General features: G+C 37.9%; 2 protein-coding genes across 5 annotated transcripts in view; one reads left to right on the top strand and one right to left on the bottom strand.

The window, feature by feature from the left end:
- Window positions 1-207: 207 nt before the first annotated feature.
- On the bottom strand, window positions 208-5,547 carry si:dkey-17o15.2 (spidroin-1). Its single transcript, XM_057362245.1, has 9 exons — window positions 5,227-5,547; window positions 4,143-4,289; window positions 3,961-4,067; window positions 3,531-3,616; window positions 2,508-2,577; window positions 2,332-2,381; window positions 1,651-1,722; window positions 1,431-1,554; window positions 208-1,239 (listed from the first exon to the last, which is right to left on the bottom strand). Exons 1-9 carry the CDS (start codon window positions 5,306-5,308, stop codon window positions 757-759), a joined length of 1,221 nt encoding a protein of 406 aa, XP_057218228.1. The 5' UTR covers window positions 5,309-5,547; the 3' UTR covers window positions 208-756.
- A 928-nt stretch (window positions 5,548-6,475) lies between these two features.
- The window catches only part of lrch2 (leucine-rich repeats and calponin homology (CH) domain containing 2), a 103,205-nt gene continuing 91,247 nt past the window's right edge, over window positions 6,476-18,433 (top strand). For 2 of the 4 annotated variants that reach the window (XM_057350640.1, XM_057350648.1), the window contains exon 1: window positions 6,476-6,755. In XM_057350640.1, coding sequence (XP_057206623.1) covers window positions 6,512-6,755 — 244 coding nt within the window. In that variant the 5' untranslated portion in view covers window positions 6,476-6,511. The remainder of the gene's footprint in view (window positions 6,756-18,433) is intronic. The other 2 variants (XM_057350656.1, XM_057350660.1) reach the window with 1 other exon arrangement.

Consider the following 18,433-nt stretch of genomic DNA (forward strand, 5'->3'; position numbering starts at 1 on the left):
CAATACGATAAAGATGTGGGACATAGACTTGCCCCATTGTAAAAAGTGTGGCCCTTTTGTTTGTCCACCTATGTTTAAAGCCCAGTGAGGACCATGTGTTTGTTATCACCGTTTTAAACCTTATAAAACTTAGACTCATGGTATTTGCAGCAGCATCAAAGTAGTACACTTCAAAATAGTTCTTTACCAGACAGCAAACACAAAGTGTTAATTTATCAAAAATCACCATGGTTTGGTGTTTATTGAATTGATGTAACTATCAAATGTAAACCTTTTTTTGCATACTGAAACCATTTTAAAACAATATTTTTATTACTGGGATATACACTTCTAGTTTCAGAATGCAAACCAGTTTAACATACAGATATGATAAATATTGAGGCACTCCATTATCTTCAGTGGTAACATTGAAAAGCATATAGCCGCTGTATTCTCAAACCTTGTTTCTCCGAATTGCATTATTATTACTCACCCTTTATGTTTATCACTGGGTTTTGTAAATATCTAACCAAAAAATGTATTAAAAAGTGCTTGTCAACTTTGACAACAGTATTTAATCATTTAAAAAGTCCAGTGTTTTTTTCATTTACTGATCAACTGAATTTGGAGGTTTCAAAGGGACAGCGACGATATTGAACTCCCTTATCCCATTATTTGAAATCTTTCAAATATTCATTTGAATAACATCATAAATCACAATCCTCAGATTTCTCTTAAGTAAACAGCTGCTCCTGGCACAAATAGTTGTTATTAAAATTATTGAAGAGTTACAGTTCGGTCAGCTTGTCTTGTGAAGCCTCTTCCTCTTGTGAAACCTCCCCTTCCATTTCCTCTTGTGAAACCGCCCCTTCCATTTCCTCTGCCTCGTCCACCCTGCAATATGTTTCCTCTGCCTCGTCCACCCAGTAAAATGTTTCCTCTGCCTCGTCCACCCTGTAAAATGTTTCCTCTGCCTCGTCCACCCTGTAAAATGTTTCCTCTGCCTCGTCCACCCAGTGAAATGTTTCCTCTGCCTCGTCCACCCAGTGAAATGTTTCCTCTGCCTCGTCCACCCTGTAAAATGTTTCCTCTGCCTCGTCCACCCTTTAATATGTTTCCTCTGCCTCGTCCACCCTGTGCAATGTCTCCCCTGCCTCTTCCACCGCCTGCGATATCTCCTCTTCCTCTGCCCCTTCCTCTTCCACTCCCTCGCCCTATGACCTTTAGGTCAGTGAAACGGTCATTGAGGGATTGTCCAGTCTGTAAAACAAAGTAAATACAGATTTTCTAATTTAGGAAAATGCGTACAACTCATACAACATTATAAAAAATAATGAAACATGTCTTTGCACCTCCCTTTTGTTACTTACCCAATGCCAATCATTTTCACCCTCATTCCTAAATATACTGACTCTTTCACCTTAGTATAGATGGATGTTGGCCAAACTTACCTGGTTAGTAGTTGCTTTGTAGTTAAAGTGCAGATGAATGCCTTTAGGTGAAGTAGTACTTGCTCCTCCAGATGATCTGCCCCTTAACGCTGCCCCACCCCTCCAGTTCTGATTAGTTCTCCTTCTAGGAGAGAAAATGGTAGAGAGACAAAAGAAAAGAAAAGTAAACAAAACTGGGACTAATAGTTGGTAATAAATGTGATAGGGCTCATTTACTTACAGAGCGACAGGTGCAGATTTAGCATTTGGCAAGGAAACTGTCAGCGTTGAGTCAGATGGTGCTGTTCTTCGACTTCATTGTGCGTGTGGGTGTGACAGACAGAAAGAGATATAAAACAGACAAAAAGAATGAGCGCGATTGCAAATTGACGGAGGGCAATGTTCTGTCTGAAGCTGCGTGCGTGTAAAGATGTAAAGCGCTATTTTCGACAGGCAAATGACACCACACCGCATCTGTATTATAAACTCTCGCTCTTGTTAAAATCAATGAAACGCGCACCGTTCTCGTGATCTGGCAGATTAATCCTTTTGGAATAATGCCGATAATAACGGTTTTAACGCAAAATGCTAATGGTTCACAATGGTATTTTAATGGAAAGTTAACCATTAATTTCTGGGATGGTTTCTTTTGGGTTTCTTTAGTTTTTATAAGCAGGGTTGTTACATTTATAATCTGATCTCTTGAGATCAATCTGTCATATACAGCTATTTTTTGCTTCTTTATATATAGTTTGTATATTTTATATATATATATAAACTGTATGCAACATAGTTTACACATTATCATATCTATCCTCAATGTACAGTTGGGGGGGCGCCCTTTCTTTAAATGGGTTTACAGGGGGGCGTGACCATGAAAAGGTTGAGAGCCACTGTATGCAAATAAAAAATAAATAAACACCTTATCTTCTGATAATTTTCTAACTTCTCAGCCCTTCTTGTGGCAGAAAACTGAAGAAGCAAAGACAGGTCACACATCAAAGAGACAGAACTGCAAATCCAAACATATTAAAGGGAGGTTAGTCCTTCCCTGTATAAAGCAAATGTTTATTGAATTTTTTTAATAAATAGTCTTACCCCTCTGTCTAATACAAATAGTCTTCCACCCTTCTGTGAAGTTCTCTGTCCTCTTGCTGACAACGCACCCCTACAACAACAGTAACAACAATGAACGATCATTTAGGGCAACCATTACAGCATTTATACTTTGTTGTTGCATTTAGTAAAATGAATATGAACCGCTCAAGCAGTATGTGTGTCTGTGTTTTTTAACTTAAAGGTATGGTTCAACCAAATATAAAAATTCCTTTAGGATTTACTCACCCTTGTGTCATCCCAAATATTTATGACTCTTTCTTTCTTCTTTAGAACATAAGATATTTTAAAGCAAGTTGATAAACAAACAACATCGCCCCTCATAGTCTTCCATTTTATGGACACAAAACCACTGAGACATTTCTCAAAGCATGTTCTTTTTTGTTCTACAGAAGAAAGAGTCACATACAGGTGAATAAATAATAAAGGAATTTGTATTTTGAGGTCACTAAATATCACCCAAAAATGCATTTTATTTACCCTTACTATCATCTTATCTTATTCTCTACATCCATAATGTATTTGACCTCAGAATAGTACATTTCGCCATATTTTGTGCTTATTTTTCTGCGTTGTAAGGTCTAAATTCTTTAGAGATGATAAGTTACAGCTATGGGTCAGAATCTTGAATCTTCTCTTTGATGAGACATTTTGGCTTTGGCTGCATAGAAATATTTTCTGTTTCGTTATCTCTTGCTCCACTCCCATTCATTGTTTACATTTAGCAGATGTTTTTTCTTCAGAGAAATGCCAGAGATCGAAGAGTTGGGCAATCGATTGGACAGCTTCTCATAAGTTACGGTGTCTACCTGCAGCACTTATTTTCTTATGCTTAAAATGAGAGAAAAACTGCAATTTATTACTTACTGCCCATTCTTAAATCATCATCGGTAATCTATTTTTCTAGGATTTTACTCAAAAAAGTATTAACTAGCACTATAAAATACCTAAGTTATAATCTTTGGTAATGTCCAAAGTTCAACATTAAACAAAGAGGTGTAGAACCTGCTCAAGCTGCCTCCTCTACCTCTGCCTCGTCCTCTGAACGTCCCTCTCGATGTGAATGTGGTCTGATCAAACTGTCCACCTGTCTACAACAGAAAAATACAAACACAGTAAGAACAAAAACCCAAACATTAATGACATTAAAAGTGCAACCCAAAATAAATCTACTGTAATTTACTTATTATGCCGTTCCAAGCGTGACTTTGTTTCTTCTGTGTAACAAAAAAGGGACATTTTGAGGACCTTTGACACGTTGTCCATACAAAGGAAGGGAATAGAAACTGAAGCTGTCAGGTCCTAACATTCTGCCTACCACGTTATTTGTTCCACAAAAGAAATAAAGTCATACTAGTTTAAAACAATGTAAACAATAAAAAAAATCTATTTTAAGGTGATGTATGTTAAACACAATCATTCACACGGCACAAACCATGGTGCTGGCTGCAGCTCTGTTCATTGGACTAACACTACTGCCTCTTGACATCATGCCCCTCCCAGATCCCCTTTGTCTCCTGAAACCTCTCACCCTGCCAGGCCCTGTGGAATAAAACTCAATCAGTAACGTTGTTTACATGTTTGCTTATACTTGACGTTTTAAAACAGTGTGCTTGCCTTGGTACTGCTGTGCTCCCCGTCCGCGTCCCCTCTGCTGCTGTGGAATCTGGTTGAATTTATTCAACACAGCTGCACGTTTACTTTTAGCTCTGTTGGATGCTCTGATCGCATTTTGCTTCCTTTTATTTAGCTTTATGATGTCATCTGTGAAAAGAAAGCGGCAGTGTTTTGCTCTGGTATACTTTCTGTCTGTTTAGGAGCAAGATAAAATAACGACAATGTAAACATAATTAAATTTATAAAATATTAATATGTTTTAATATTTGTATGTCTGGTTATTTGTTTATCTGTTTAGTAGTGGTGGGGTTTCATATTTAAAGCCGCCATAGAGCAGAGAGATTTTCTCTTTTCAGTTGCAAGATGTAGATGGTTTTAGATCAAGATGTTGATTAAAACTGCTTTCTTTCTCTCATAAGGAACGAATTCCTTATGAAAAATAACAACAGTTTAACTACAGTAACCAGTGTTACTGTAACTATGGTATCTGTAGTAAACCACAGTAACCACAAATTTAGTTTCGTTTTTTTTAACAACAGTAACCATATTTTAACCTGCTAATGCAAATGGTAATAAATGCGCCCAAAACCATAGTTACATTTTTATTATAATATGGTTAGTTTTCTTAAAGGGAGTTTTAATGCATATTAAAAAAGTTATTAGTCATGTCTTGATGTGATTAAATATAAGTGTAAAGTTAACGTTAGAAAAGTTTTGAGACCATTATGTTACTGCACATAAAATCTTATTGGATCAGCTCTTTATGATCGCTTTTTTTTGTTTAAACAGAAAGTGCCGTTGAACGATTGAAATTTCAAACGTGTGAGTCATCTACCAAATTATGTCAGATTGTTTTCTCTTAAAACCTCTTCCTGCTTAAGAAAGCACGATCACTTAATCCTGCTAAAGTGAAAGCAAATGTTTGATCTGTAGGAATGTTGGTTTGACAGCTGCTGAATCTATCTGACAGCTGACCACTGCTGCTCGACTCATTTAACGTTACACACAAACGTAACCGGCGTATCCGGCCAACTCATCAAAATAAGAGCAACTTAATGTTGATATTGCGCTTAAAGTTACAAACCTAAGGACAAGTCGATCTTGTCCCCGCTTGAAGACTCCTGCGTTTGCCCTGTAATCTCCATTTGTAAATCATTATCCCCCATTTCTTCTTCCGAAGTCGACACGCACGCAAAAGTTTAACAGGCGCCGCAAATATACAAACTCGGAAACGTAACTCTGAAACGTTCCCTATAACTACGCTGTTGACGAAACAGACTATGAATCGTATAAAAGAAGTAATCCGGGTTCAAAACCAGTTGCTTGTGGTCAGACCAGTGTTTGTCGATCAAGAGTGGTGGTTGGTGTGACTAGCCCAGCAGCTCGCTGAACGACCAGCGTGACGAGAGCCCGAAAATAGCACAAGGTCTTATCTGTGTGGGCAGGTCTTTAGTAGGTGTGTTATCGCAACGTAGTTGATATGCTCTTTAGTACTACAGATAGACATCACATTCTTTTTTGTTGATTGTTTATAACAATTTGTTAAAAAATAAAAATGCACTTCTTTACTTTATTTCTACGCTATTTACGTGTTTATAAGATTAGTTTCTTAATGTTCTTATTTGCCATTTATCTTTATCGGTTTTTGTTCCTGTTCCTGGTTTAATTCGCATTGTCCGTTATCAAAAAGTTACGTGTAGCATGTCGTTGTCATGGGTATTATCAATATGTGGCGAGTATTCATGACAGTGCAAAGCTCAGTGGTTAGAGCATGACGCTAGTAACGCCATGAGCATGGGTTCGATCCCAGGGGATTGCACATACTCAGACAAAATGTATAGTATAATGCAATGTTAATCGATTTGGATAAAAGCGTCTGCCAAATGCATAAATGTAAATGTAAGCCGCCAGGGCTCGCCTCTGAGCTCAATGCACATGACCCGCACTCTGAACCACAAATCAACCACAAACTGAAAGCCTAGTGGGCACCATATGAAATGATAGGACACGCCCTACAAGAGAAGCTTTCCTTCACGTCTTTTTACTCAATACTACTTAATTAGCTATTAAACATTGCTAAGCCTATAACCTATAACTGCTGCAATAAAAAAATCACCCCTGCGTTCATGCGTCAAATAAGCATCGATTATGTTTTAGAATCAAGATTTATATATTAAGAACAACTAAACTTGAGTTTTTGGTTTCTCAGTCATATTTACAGTCTACCTGCAGTTAGAGCTACGAGTCAATCCTCCGCCTCACTCCAGTAGTAGCCCATCCCCTCCTCCTCGCCATCTGTGTCCCTTGCGCATGCGCAGCACGGCAGGCAGCCCCCTATTATTATTGTGAGAATAATTTCACTTGTGAAAATGGCGGCGAGTCAGGGAGGTGTAGCTCCTGCTGCGGCCGTTCAGAGCCAGCATCAGCATTACCCGAACGTCGCTCACTGGAACCCTGGCGTAATGCAACAGCAGCAGCACCCGCTGCACACCGCCCGCAGTCTGGAGCGCGCTCTGGAGGATGCCGTCTGCTCCGGGATGCTCAACGTCAGCGGCAGAAAACTGCGCGAGTACCCGGGGCTCAACTACGATCTGACCGATACTACACAAGCAGGTGGGTCCCTCAGATGTGGGCTAATCTTCCCGCGTGCTCTACTGACCCGCTTCTTACGATTCTTTTCTTGAACAAACAGATATTTTAAAGTGCGGGCTCATTGGGGCAGTGCTTTTGCGCGGAGTGTCAATGGATGTTTGGATGCTGATTACAATAGCCCATGCACATGGTGCTTATACCAAGGATAACCGCTTTCGCAGCTTGCGTGCAGTGACAAAGATGATAATGTACGTTATAGATCTCAGAAACGCTGGTTTCTGTTTAAAACTCGAGCGCTAGTGCCTATTCTGGTTGTTTTTGGTTCCTCGTTCCATTTTACCCAGATTATGTCTCATACATGAATGAAACTGGAGATAGCTGAGTTGGAACAGGATCGATCAGTATAAACCTCTGGTCCAGTAAACCAGCAGGTTTTAACATCAAGCCTGCTAAGATACTGTAGAAAAATCACGGTGCTTCCCATCTATACTGCTAACTCGCGACCACAACTCTTCCATTTTAATCTACAGAGCAATTTGATTTGCCATTATGCGAAAACATTTCAGTTGTGTTCTGCCAGTGTAAATGGGGGTTTAAACCATGTTAAATGCGTTTTTTTAATGCAGATAGCGGCAGCGCTCTTTTCTCTAGTGCCAGACAAAAGATGGAACCGTTTCCTTAAATAGAAGACATCACGCGCCTTTCTCCATCCTCTCAAACACAGCGGGATTCAGTCAGAGACGGTGTAACTGTTAGCTCTATATATACTGTATATATATATATATATATATATATATTTTTGTGTGTGTGTGTGTGTGTGTGTGTGTGTAATCAACCGATTTTCACGAGTAGATAGACTAGATATATATTTGTAGTGTGAAGAATGCAGGCATATGTCTCGTTTGTGCTATACATAATTTGCACGGTTCTAGATATTACAGAATACAATGGTTTGGTTAAATTTGAATTATTTGTGGAGAAAGAGTTACAATTAAATGACTGCATCTCTTTCTGAAGTGGCTGTGGTATGTAATAGTAGTCTTTCCGCAGCAAACAGACATGAAGCAGACGGTGGGAGGAGAGACACTAATCCATTCATTCATGCACACCTTACACACAGCATCCTGTCTACACTCCCATTCAGTTATGCTAATGAATATGCCTTTTTATGCAAAATGTTAATCCAAATAAGAGGCAAAAAGAGTTGTTAATAGCAAGCCTAGTGTTTAGAATGCCCAAGAAGAAGCCTGTGGTTGCTTTGGACAACACTAGACAGTCACTGGTTTTACTGGCTCTGTGAGGGTAGTCAGCATGCAGATGGCATCCCAGTTGATAGTATAAAGCTACTTTGTGTGTGCTTTGGTTTGTGTGCATGTGTATACGTTTGTTGGAAAGAGGAAGTAGTTGCATGTTCACCCGTCTGAGCACCTAATACTGTATTTAAGAGGAAGTGACATTATGACAAAGATGTAGCTTTGCTGACTCATGTGGAGATTTGTGACTGTGTTTCTGTATAAAAGATACAAAATCTATTGTAATTGGGTTTTTTTAACATTTTGGGGAAGAGATTGTTTGTGTGCTTGTTAGTTTTTATGTGTACTTGACAGTTTAACCAGCTTGGTTTGTTTACTATGGTAAGCATGTGTCTGTTTGTGCTCCAGTGACCCACTTGGCAACCCAGGGTATTATTGGCTAATGGTTCAGAATGGCCTGTGGGGGGACAGTGTTTGGCCCCAAACGTAACACTGGCATATGAAAAAACACCTAATCTCTGATATTAAAATTTGACAAGAATGGGAGCTATTTCTTCCTTCTCCCATTGTTATCCCATCTGTTTCTGATTTAATGTTTAGCACTCGTTACTCTATTGCTGTTAACAGTATATGATTTTGTATATGTTTTAGAGTGAATAGGCATTGCATAAAATGTAAATATATGGATTGACATTGGTAACTGTAGCTAGCTAGATGTAACATCCCTTCAACATTTTCTATTTTATGCAACAGAGATTTTATCAAGAGATTTAGAATTAAGGAGCAATATTAGTAAGTAGTAAATAAGTCAGTCTAATATTAGTACTAAGCAGACTTCCATTCCAGTACTCATCCATTGCAATTTACAACTACTTACTTGATAATAAATGACAATAGACAAAGGCTAACAACATAAACAAACGTTACTGAGCACGCCCACTTTTGTGTCCCCACCTTAACTTCCGGTACACATTCACAAACAATAGAATTCCTGTAGATTATTTCTGATAACAATCAAAAGAAATAGAGAAGAACTGTTACTTAGCTAAACTTGTAGGGCTGTGCAAAAATATCGATACATGTAACTATCGCAATATTTTTTTTTCAATAGTGTATCGATAGTGATACCTCTACTATCGATAATTTTTTTTTATCATGTCATATACATACGGCCAAAAGTAAGTGGAAGCGAGCATGGCGAAAATAAGAACGCTTGGAGCTCTCAGAGCTGATGTGTGGGTGTACTTTGGTTTTCAAAATAAGTAATGGAGTAATGAGTTATATAAAATAATGCTGTTTGTAAGCTTCTCAAGTCATGACACAAGTCACTTGGCTACTGCAGTGCATTAGACAGAAAGTTTATTAAGAAAAGTAACAATGACATTTATTGTGCTTTCATAGATGTGACACCAGCGCATTTACAGCACGGATGAAGCAGGGGTTTTATACTGCCCATGTTCAGTGTTTTAACTGTTATCAGGGCTCAACATTAACCTAACGCTTGTCCGGGACAAGTAAATGTTTTGTATGGGCAAGTGAGAGAGAATTTTACTTTCCCGACCGGACAAGTAACTTGAAAAAAAAGAACAGTGCGACATATGTGTAGAATAATAAGAATATATGCATTAGACAGAGCTGCGTGTTTGTCGTGGTTGTGCTTGTTTGTGTGTGACAATAATCAATGCGCACCGCACTGAGTCCACGCGGACGCGGACTCTTGTTATTTAATGTCATCTGGCTGTTCTGCGTGTCTGAGTGAAGTATGTGCACAGTTTAACATACAACACGAGTGATGGTCGAGTATTTATCTGTGCTACACTGTATGAGGATATGAACACATGAACTTCATCTCCAAAGTTGCTCTGAGAGTTTATTTTACGATCGTTTTAGTGTTTGAGTGAAGCTATCTGCAAACAAGCGTTCCAAAAGACCTGTCAAAATAAAAGTCCAGTTAAATGGAACACTCAGACAAAAAATACTGTAGTGTACTATTGAAAATTGAAGTGCCCTTGTAAGTAAATTGATAAACACTGTATACTATAGTAAAGTTCAAAAACAATATAGTAGGAATTTTACTGCAGTTTACTATAGTAAATACTATAGTAACCTACAGTAATTTATGTGGACAGATATACCACTATTGTATAGTAAAAAAGGAAAAACACAGAACTTAGAAATATTAAAACAAATTTAGGTAATCTAAAAATGATATGGCCCTAATTTATCCATCTGTATCTAACATTAATGTCTTTTGTCAGTTATCTGCCTATTCATAATGAACTACACTTGCACATTTCTGCCTGTGCTATCAAACTTTAAACCTTTCTAGCACCAGTGCTATGTGCAAAAAAGTTAACCTACAGCCTTAACACTAATAATAATTACTGCTTGCCTTTGTTTTATAGCAGTCACGGAGAGTAGGCCTATAACCAAATTCAGGCGGCCAAAGCGGACACTAGTTAAAATGCTTAGAAGCAAACTTGACCAATCTAAATCTGAAACAATTATATTGATTATATTATATTATAATTCAAATGAAATATCATTTTTTTATCTTTGGACAAGTAATTTTTGTACTCGGACAAGTGAATGTCAAATTTACTTGTCCGAAGGACAACCACATGACAATGCTTAATGTCAAGCCCTGTGTAATGCACCACAACAGCCAAGTGACTTGCGTGACCCACCTTATTCCCCTGTGCTACCCACTTGAGGGGCGCAATCCACAGTTTGAGAACCCAAACCTCTGATCTAAAGGTCCATGCATCGCACATCATGGCCACTCTGCAGAGGAAAGGGATGTTTTTACACTAAAGGCCAATTTATGGTTCTGCGTAGGACCTACGCTGTAACCTACAGCGTAGCCTACGCAGAGCCGCGTACCCTGTGCGTACCCTACGCCGTAGCCTGACGCGCACCTCTCCAAAAATGTAACAACGCGTCAACTCAACGCGGACCCTACGCGGACCGCAAGCGCTGTGATTGGTCGGTTTGGCAGCATCGTACTTCCTTCTACGCATTTCTGGCGTCTTCTTCCGGCAATTTCAGAGTCCACAAAAGAACAACATGGCGAGCATCGACATCGACCAAGTACTGAGCGTCTGATTGAAGAGGTTCGGAAATACACGCATCTGTATGACTCCTCTTCGGCGGACTATAAAGACTGTCAGATGGCGGCGAATTCTTGGAGAGAGATTTCCTCTAACGTCGTTTTGGAAGAGTGTCAGCAAAAGACATGAAGAACTTCGCACTTTATAAACACTGTGCACGATCTTTTGCACTTTATTGGCTTTGTAGTTTTATTTTTTGTTTTACCTTTTATTGTTACTAGTTTTTTGAAAGTTTTATATTTGTGTTAATATTGCATTGTATACTCATCTATACATAGTTTGCACTTTTCCATATTCTGTTCTTTGACTCTTTTGCAAATAAAGAATAAAATTGTGACACTTCCAGATCTTGGTTGCATTTAGTTTCATTTTTAACTAAACAATTAATAGGTTGAGTTGTCCATGACAAAATATGATATTCTATCAGGGTATCATTTCAATACACAGTTTTGACATCTATGTATATACAGTGCTCTGCGTAAATGAGTACACCCCTTTGAAAAGTATACTTTTTTTCAACAATATCTAAATGAACACACATAAAAATCCGAAATGTGGACAAGACTAAGTTTAATATAACATCTGTTTAACTTCTAATATGAAAGTAAGGTTAATAATATAACGGATTACACATTTTTCTGTTTTGATCAGCTCCAACTCCATTAAGATGCGATCAGCTTCCATTGTCGTTTGCAAACACTAGCATACACACAAAACATCGGCGAAGAAGAGCAAACTCGTGAAAACAGAGAGAGCCAACTAGCGTTTCGGCGGTGTAATTGCAGTACGACGCATACTCTCAACGCAGAACCATAAATGTTCACGACGGTGTCGTCTACGTACGTAGGAAGTAACGCAGAAGTAAAAATCGCGCTTTTATCCTTACAGAAAACCCCCGGTGGTGCACAGCATGTTGTATTTCTAGCTCTACTTTTTACATTTTCTATTTGAAGTATTGCAATATATCGCAAATGTGTATCGTATCGTACCGAAATACATAGCAATATATTGTATCGTGACCCATCTATCGTGATATGTATCGTGTCGGGAGGCACTTGCTAATACACAGCCCTATAAACTTGTCTCTCCAATATTTTGAATTTAGACTCCGATACCAAGCTCAACCGCTAGTTGTCAATATACCATACGTTTTTTTTTAAATGCGACCAAACTGAAAGACCCATTCAATGAATTGTTTATTTAATAAAATGAACATACAACCAATTTCAACAAATCATTTATTTAATACAATTGTTATATACAATAAAATAATAATACAATTCATATTAACATAAATTAAATAAAATATAAATAGTTATATTATTAGGCACTAGCCAAACACAAACTGGAAGTTAACAGGGGGTCAGGCTCGCACGTCCGATGAAATGGTCTATACAAAAATCTCACTTTATCCATGCATGCAGATACAAAGGATAGATAACTAACTAAACAAATGTTTTCAGTGCAAATGTACTTTATATAGCTTTTATATGCCTTGAGTATACACTGCATAAAATACTTTATCTTTCATTAAAATGACTTACATTAGGACCATTTGTGGTTATGCATGTGCATGAATTATGTATGTATCAGTGCATGTCATGTTAGCTTTAAGGACCCCTGAATGAAAGGCCAATGCAGATATATATGCGGAGTGCTAATCAGAGCTGCTTCCAACAGTCAAGTTATACAATATCATCCACCTTTCAAATGTTGTTCATAAGAAAAGTGTGTGAGTGTATATGCCTGTGTAAACCTAACGTACTAACAGAACCCTTGGGGTCATGACATCATAGTTTGAGGAAGTGGTCATAAAATAAAGGGGTAATGTTTGTTACAGGAAGTCCCTGCACTATAAATACCTGTGTGGCACTGTAATGAGTGTACAAGAGTGTCGATTTTCACTTTTTCTTATTTCAGAGAGATGGTTTGAAAATATGTCTTTGTTACGATTAACATTTTAAAATATCAGAGGTTTGAAAAAGAGTCTCTCAGTTATAGCCAATATTCTCCCTAAAATGGTCAGAAACTTGAGCACCTCTCTTACTTGGATATCTGCAGTCTGTACTCATGAGGTTTTGTTGCTCTGATCCTGAGAAATGATAACGTGTCCACAACACTAAGGTTGATTTCCAGGAACTACTTAATGAAAAGATATTCAAGGTGCTTTTATCTAAAATGACTGACTGTGCAAATGGGTATACATTTTTAATCAATCTGTGTGTTCACCGGGAACACATGCTATAAACCTGAAAGCAATACATTCTGAATTTATTACATTTTAAGATGAAGGCACCAACTTCATATCTTTATGATGTGCCTGTAACAAATGTTGGTGTTGTATGGGTTTCTCTCTGTGTTGTTCTATGGAGCAAGCTCTTGTCTTGAGATCTTGTGACAGGTCTCAGCTGTAGGCTGGAGACCTTTCTGTCCTTCACAGATGAGCACACACACACACACACACACACACACACACACACACACACACACACACACACACACAAACTCTCCATAGACTGACATGTTGGTCCCATCTGTAAGGTGTCAACTTTAAACTCTGGTGCACAGCATTGTGGTCTTTGTAGTTTGGCTGAGAAATCATTGTATGGGGTGCAAAAATGTTTAAATGGGATAAATGTATGTGTAGGCCATTAAAATGTTGATATAGAGAGTTACTGCATATATTAAACTCAAAAAATATGATAACATATATCTGTTTTATAAGTGTAGGATTTGTGGACATAACACATTTTTGGATGGCTTTACTCTTTCTGTGTTGCTGCTTTTCTTTGTCTCTCACTGCAAAACAGTGTGTAATTTATGACGTACTCAGCTTATACTTAATTTAAACAAATAATAATACAATGTATAAGTATGCAGTATGGGCTATACAGTAAACGTTTAATGTTCCTAGAGTGTAGGGCTGTCACGATTATTAAATAATCGTCTCATCGCGATTGTTTGACATCATCGCGATGGTTTCAGATCATCGCAATTATTGTACATTTCTATAGAAGACACTAGGGTAGACTGCAGTGTATCTGCATATTGCATATTTTATTGTATATATTGTTACTAAAGCATACTTGTAAAATGTACCACCACAACACAATCACTTAAAAAAAAACTAAAACATATACAAATTACCTGCAGTACAATTTAATATTATTTAAGCAAATCTCAGTGTGAAAACCAGTCTACCAAAATTTCATTAACACACAAGTAAAATTTTATTGTAGTCTTGCAAGTGAGAAAAAAACAGACTAGAAACTTTTCTATTACTGATAGTATTTTAATGGTGGCTTCAATTCACACCTGATCAATTTACTTAATTTACAAGTATTTGGTGGTTGTATTATTGACAGGTAAAAGCCTAAACCTTAAATATATGATGACCCAATTTTTTCCGATGTATTTCCAAGAAAAAAACATAGCTTGTATTCAGAACAATATGGTTGTTTCAATCACTGAATCAAAAATGTATGAGAATTAAATGTCAAAGCTCAAAAACAGACAATTAATCGTCAAAGCCCTAAAACAGACAATTAATCGCCATAATCGCAATGATTTATTAGACAATTAATCGTCAATCAAATTTCATAATCGTGACAGCCCTACTAGCTAGAGTCCTTTTACTCGATAAAAAAACAGTAAAGTTTTTCCTTTGTGCTTTTGAAGTTTCACGTACCCACGACAGCGTTGTCAAAACGATCTGCATTTACATGGATCCGGGAAAACAAATAAAACCGATGTATTATGCATGCCAGGCCAGTGGATGGCGATGTTGCGCTGTACAGAAACACTATGTGCCTGCGCACATACGCATACCCTGTTTTAATCTAAAAGAGTTTTTAATACACTTTGTTTGCGTGTATGTGTGTTTATAGTAGTGTGCATATTAATACAATGTCTCCGCTGGTTGTAGTGGTGCAGTAAATCTACTTTTTGCTGGAGAAATGATAATAAATATGTCATGCGGCACAAACATGCAGCATGGAGGCCGCCATTTTTGTTTGGGGAATACTCGCGCATGCCTACAGACTGAACGTGTAATACGCATGCGTATCATCATTGTTTTTGTAAAACTCTGCCTTCAGAGTTTACACGGAAACGATATTGCCGTCGTTTTCAGAAGTTTGCGTTTTCAGTCCCCCAAAACGCAGTTTTCGTGTAAATAAACAGGCAAAACGCATAAAAAGTCTTTAGTTGAAAACGGTCTCGTGTAAATGGCCTCTTAGAGTGTGCATGAAAAATCACACTACTTACTTAGGACAGTGGTAGTGTGTGAACCCCCAACCCCAAACAAGCTGTTAGCCCCCACCAGGTGCCGTAGACAAAAATGATTCTGCCTATTTTAAGCCAAAAGCCTGCTTTGTCTTCCTTTTCTATAATTGTTAACAATTTTATGGTTAGTTAGTTGCATTGTATTAGTTGCAATCAGCATGTGAACAGATATACTTCCCATATTTGGGCACCAGCCGACAACCACATATCTAGAGACAAATCCACAGTGACAGCCAGGTCCAGTCAGTCTGTGTATGTGTTAGGTCCTATTGTTTTCCTGAAAGGGTGCCAATGTTTCCCTGACGACTAGAGACAACAAAAAGATATCCACACGCCTCCAACACCCATTTTTTTTTCAACGATAAAAGTGTGTGATAATGAGAAATATTTTATTTACAATAATTGCAACAAAATGCTCATACTGGCACTGTAATAGTCATGACCATAAAAAAAATATGCGTGTGTAAAGTGTGTATAAAGTGTGTATAAATATGCAAAATATTTGTGTAGTTCAGAGGTCGCGTTAACCAACAAATCATTGACAGATTTTTTTATGCCATGCAGTGACTGAAAGATCTGAAGACCGTCCGTCATTTTGACAGATTACAATGAGGGCAGTTTGCAGGGTGGGCGATCTGACGATCTTAAATCGCGATCGATCTTGAAGACGTCCTCAATCCACTTTTCAACGGAATCGCGAGGATCATATTGTCAGTCTTCTAACGGAGCGTTCCCACCAAACGCGACTTGCACGAATGAATCGCGCTATTCGCGCGTAGTTGGATGCTTCAACATTTTGAGTTTACTCGCTTCATTCGCACGCGAAATTCACTTCAGAACAGACACAAATTCACATCATGAATCCAGTCTCATATATATATATATATATATAGCTCAAATTGAGTAAAGATCGTTTTTTTACAATTTACCAGATTGTCTGACATCCTCACTCACTTTCTTCCAAGCAAGATCCTTCTTATTCCTGTTTCGATAAAATTAAGATGTATCGTACAGCTCCGGGTATCCACATACAGCAACAATGATTTTGTCCTCCATTATTGTTTCGGATTTCTGCCTCCGCTCGCTACGTCATAATCACGTCACTACTAGAGAAAGCTCCTGATTGGTTAACGTGGCACGAATTTTCACCAAAGTTCAGATTTTTCAACTCGCGCGAATCACGCGTTATGCGCGTCGAACGCCCGGAATGCTTAATTCGCGCGAATCGCGCCACAGGATGTCCTATCGCGTCTTTGCATTGACTTAACATGTAAATCACTCACGCTTAACGCTTCATTCGCATTTAGGGGGGAACGCATCCTAAGGCAGTGGTTCTCAAACTTTTCAGATCAAGTAGGCTACCACCTTTAGTAAAATTAGTTGTTCCAAGTACCACCTAATGACCACCATAGAAAATCACATGAATAAACAATTAAATTAATAGTAGGGCTGTGAATCTTTCTCTTTACACCTCGTCCTCCAATTCTAATGTATTATTAATATTAACAGTTTATCTACCAGCTGTTTCAAACTGAAGAACATATTTTTTCCATGTTTTCAAGTTAGTCAGCAATAATAGTTGACAAAACACTTTTCTGTAGTTGTAACGCTTTGTGATCAGACAGATGAGAACACCACCGAGTTCCAGTACAGAGGTTTTTAATCCAGAAATAGCAAAAACTCCACCAGAGTTAGAAAACAAACACAAGGCAAAATCCAGGAATCACTAGGCAAATATCCAAAAACAGATACTCAAATATTCCAAGAATTCAGGCAAGAGAAACGAGAACAACAACTGAAACACAATAATCGACAAACTGGTGGTAGAACAAAGGAGTATATATATATAGTCCTTGGGGAATAGGGTGCAGGTGACGGTGTAATCAGAACTCAGGTGATTGTGATCGGGGGAATCTGTGCTCTAATGATGGGGCGTGGTCACAGTAGTGCACTGTAAGCAGGGCTCTGTAAACTCTTATGGGGGATTTATTAACTTTGTGGGGACTTGCAGAAAGCCTACAAACTTATATTAAAAGAGACAACCAATGTGGAAAGAATATTAAACACAGAAGATAAATAAATACACGTATACTTTAACATCAAGAGAACATAACTCATGAATGCTTTAGAGTACAGACCTACGGTTGGTCTCATTTGAAAGAAGACACTTGGAAGATTATTCCTGAATTTAAAAAATATATATATTTTTTAATTATTGTAGTTTATGTTTATTACTATAACAAACTATAACATATTATGTTTAGATTTTATTAAAAAAACATATAAAATCTATGTGTTTCGGCCTAAAAAATGTCAAAAGGTCAAAGTCCCAAGTACCACCAATATTTTTATGAAGTTTGAGCTTGATAGACCAAATTATGTGTCTTCTGTGAGTGTTTTAGCCGCAGTACCACAAGAATCTAATAGGGGCCACCCTTTTTCGTCTGACATTGGACACCACTACAGACATTGAGATTCTTCTTTTTCATTTTCAAATAACAACCGCTAGAAACTAATAACACCCTGTAACCCGGATGCTGCAAATCATTGTGAAAGGGGCAGTTTAATATTACACAAAAATGTGTTTAAATAACATATATGACATTATATTTACAAATGATTAAATCAATTTGCCTGTTCGTGACGTTTGAATGTCGAAACACCGAACGAAACGGCTTTTCCTCGTGAAAGGTCTGCACACGGTAAAAATTAGCTGATAAAATATTTCAAATTCACATTTTAGGTCTAGTTTTTTTCTCATGTGGCAAGTAGCCGTGTAATAAGCAGGATAATGTACAAGCAGCCGGCTGTTATCGCGAAATAAGTCTCTTCAGTGTGATACAAGAACCCACGCTTCGCGTCGGGTCCTGATCACACTGTCGGGGCTTATTTCTGCGATAACAACCGGCTGCCTGTACAATTATCCCTTACTCAGCACTCATGAGGTAGTCTACCTTTGTCTAGCTGTATAATTAGCCATATACAGTATATAATTTCCAAAAGATAGTCATTTAAGTAATACATTTTATGATTCACATAAAAAGGCAAATAT

Source organism: Triplophysa rosa, linkage group LG2, assembly GCF_024868665.1.
Source record: "Triplophysa rosa linkage group LG2, Trosa_1v2, whole genome shotgun sequence".
Taxonomy (NCBI): Eukaryota; Metazoa; Chordata; class Actinopteri; order Cypriniformes; family Nemacheilidae; genus Triplophysa; species Triplophysa rosa.

Bases quoted from the DNA above. Each gene is read 5' to 3' on its own strand.
- si:dkey-17o15.2 (XM_057362245.1), bottom strand. From the start codon at position 5,308: ATGGGGGATAATGATTTACAAATGGAGATTACAGGGCAAACGCAGGAG. The intron at 4,290-5,226 runs GTTTGTAACTTT...TTCTTTTCACAG, and splicing joins CAAGATCGACTTGTCCTTAG to ATGACATCATAAAGCTAAAT. The intron at 1,240-1,430 runs GTAAGTTTGGCC...TTTGTTTTACAG, and splicing joins ACAAAGCAACTACTAACCAG to ACTGGACAATCCCTCAATGA.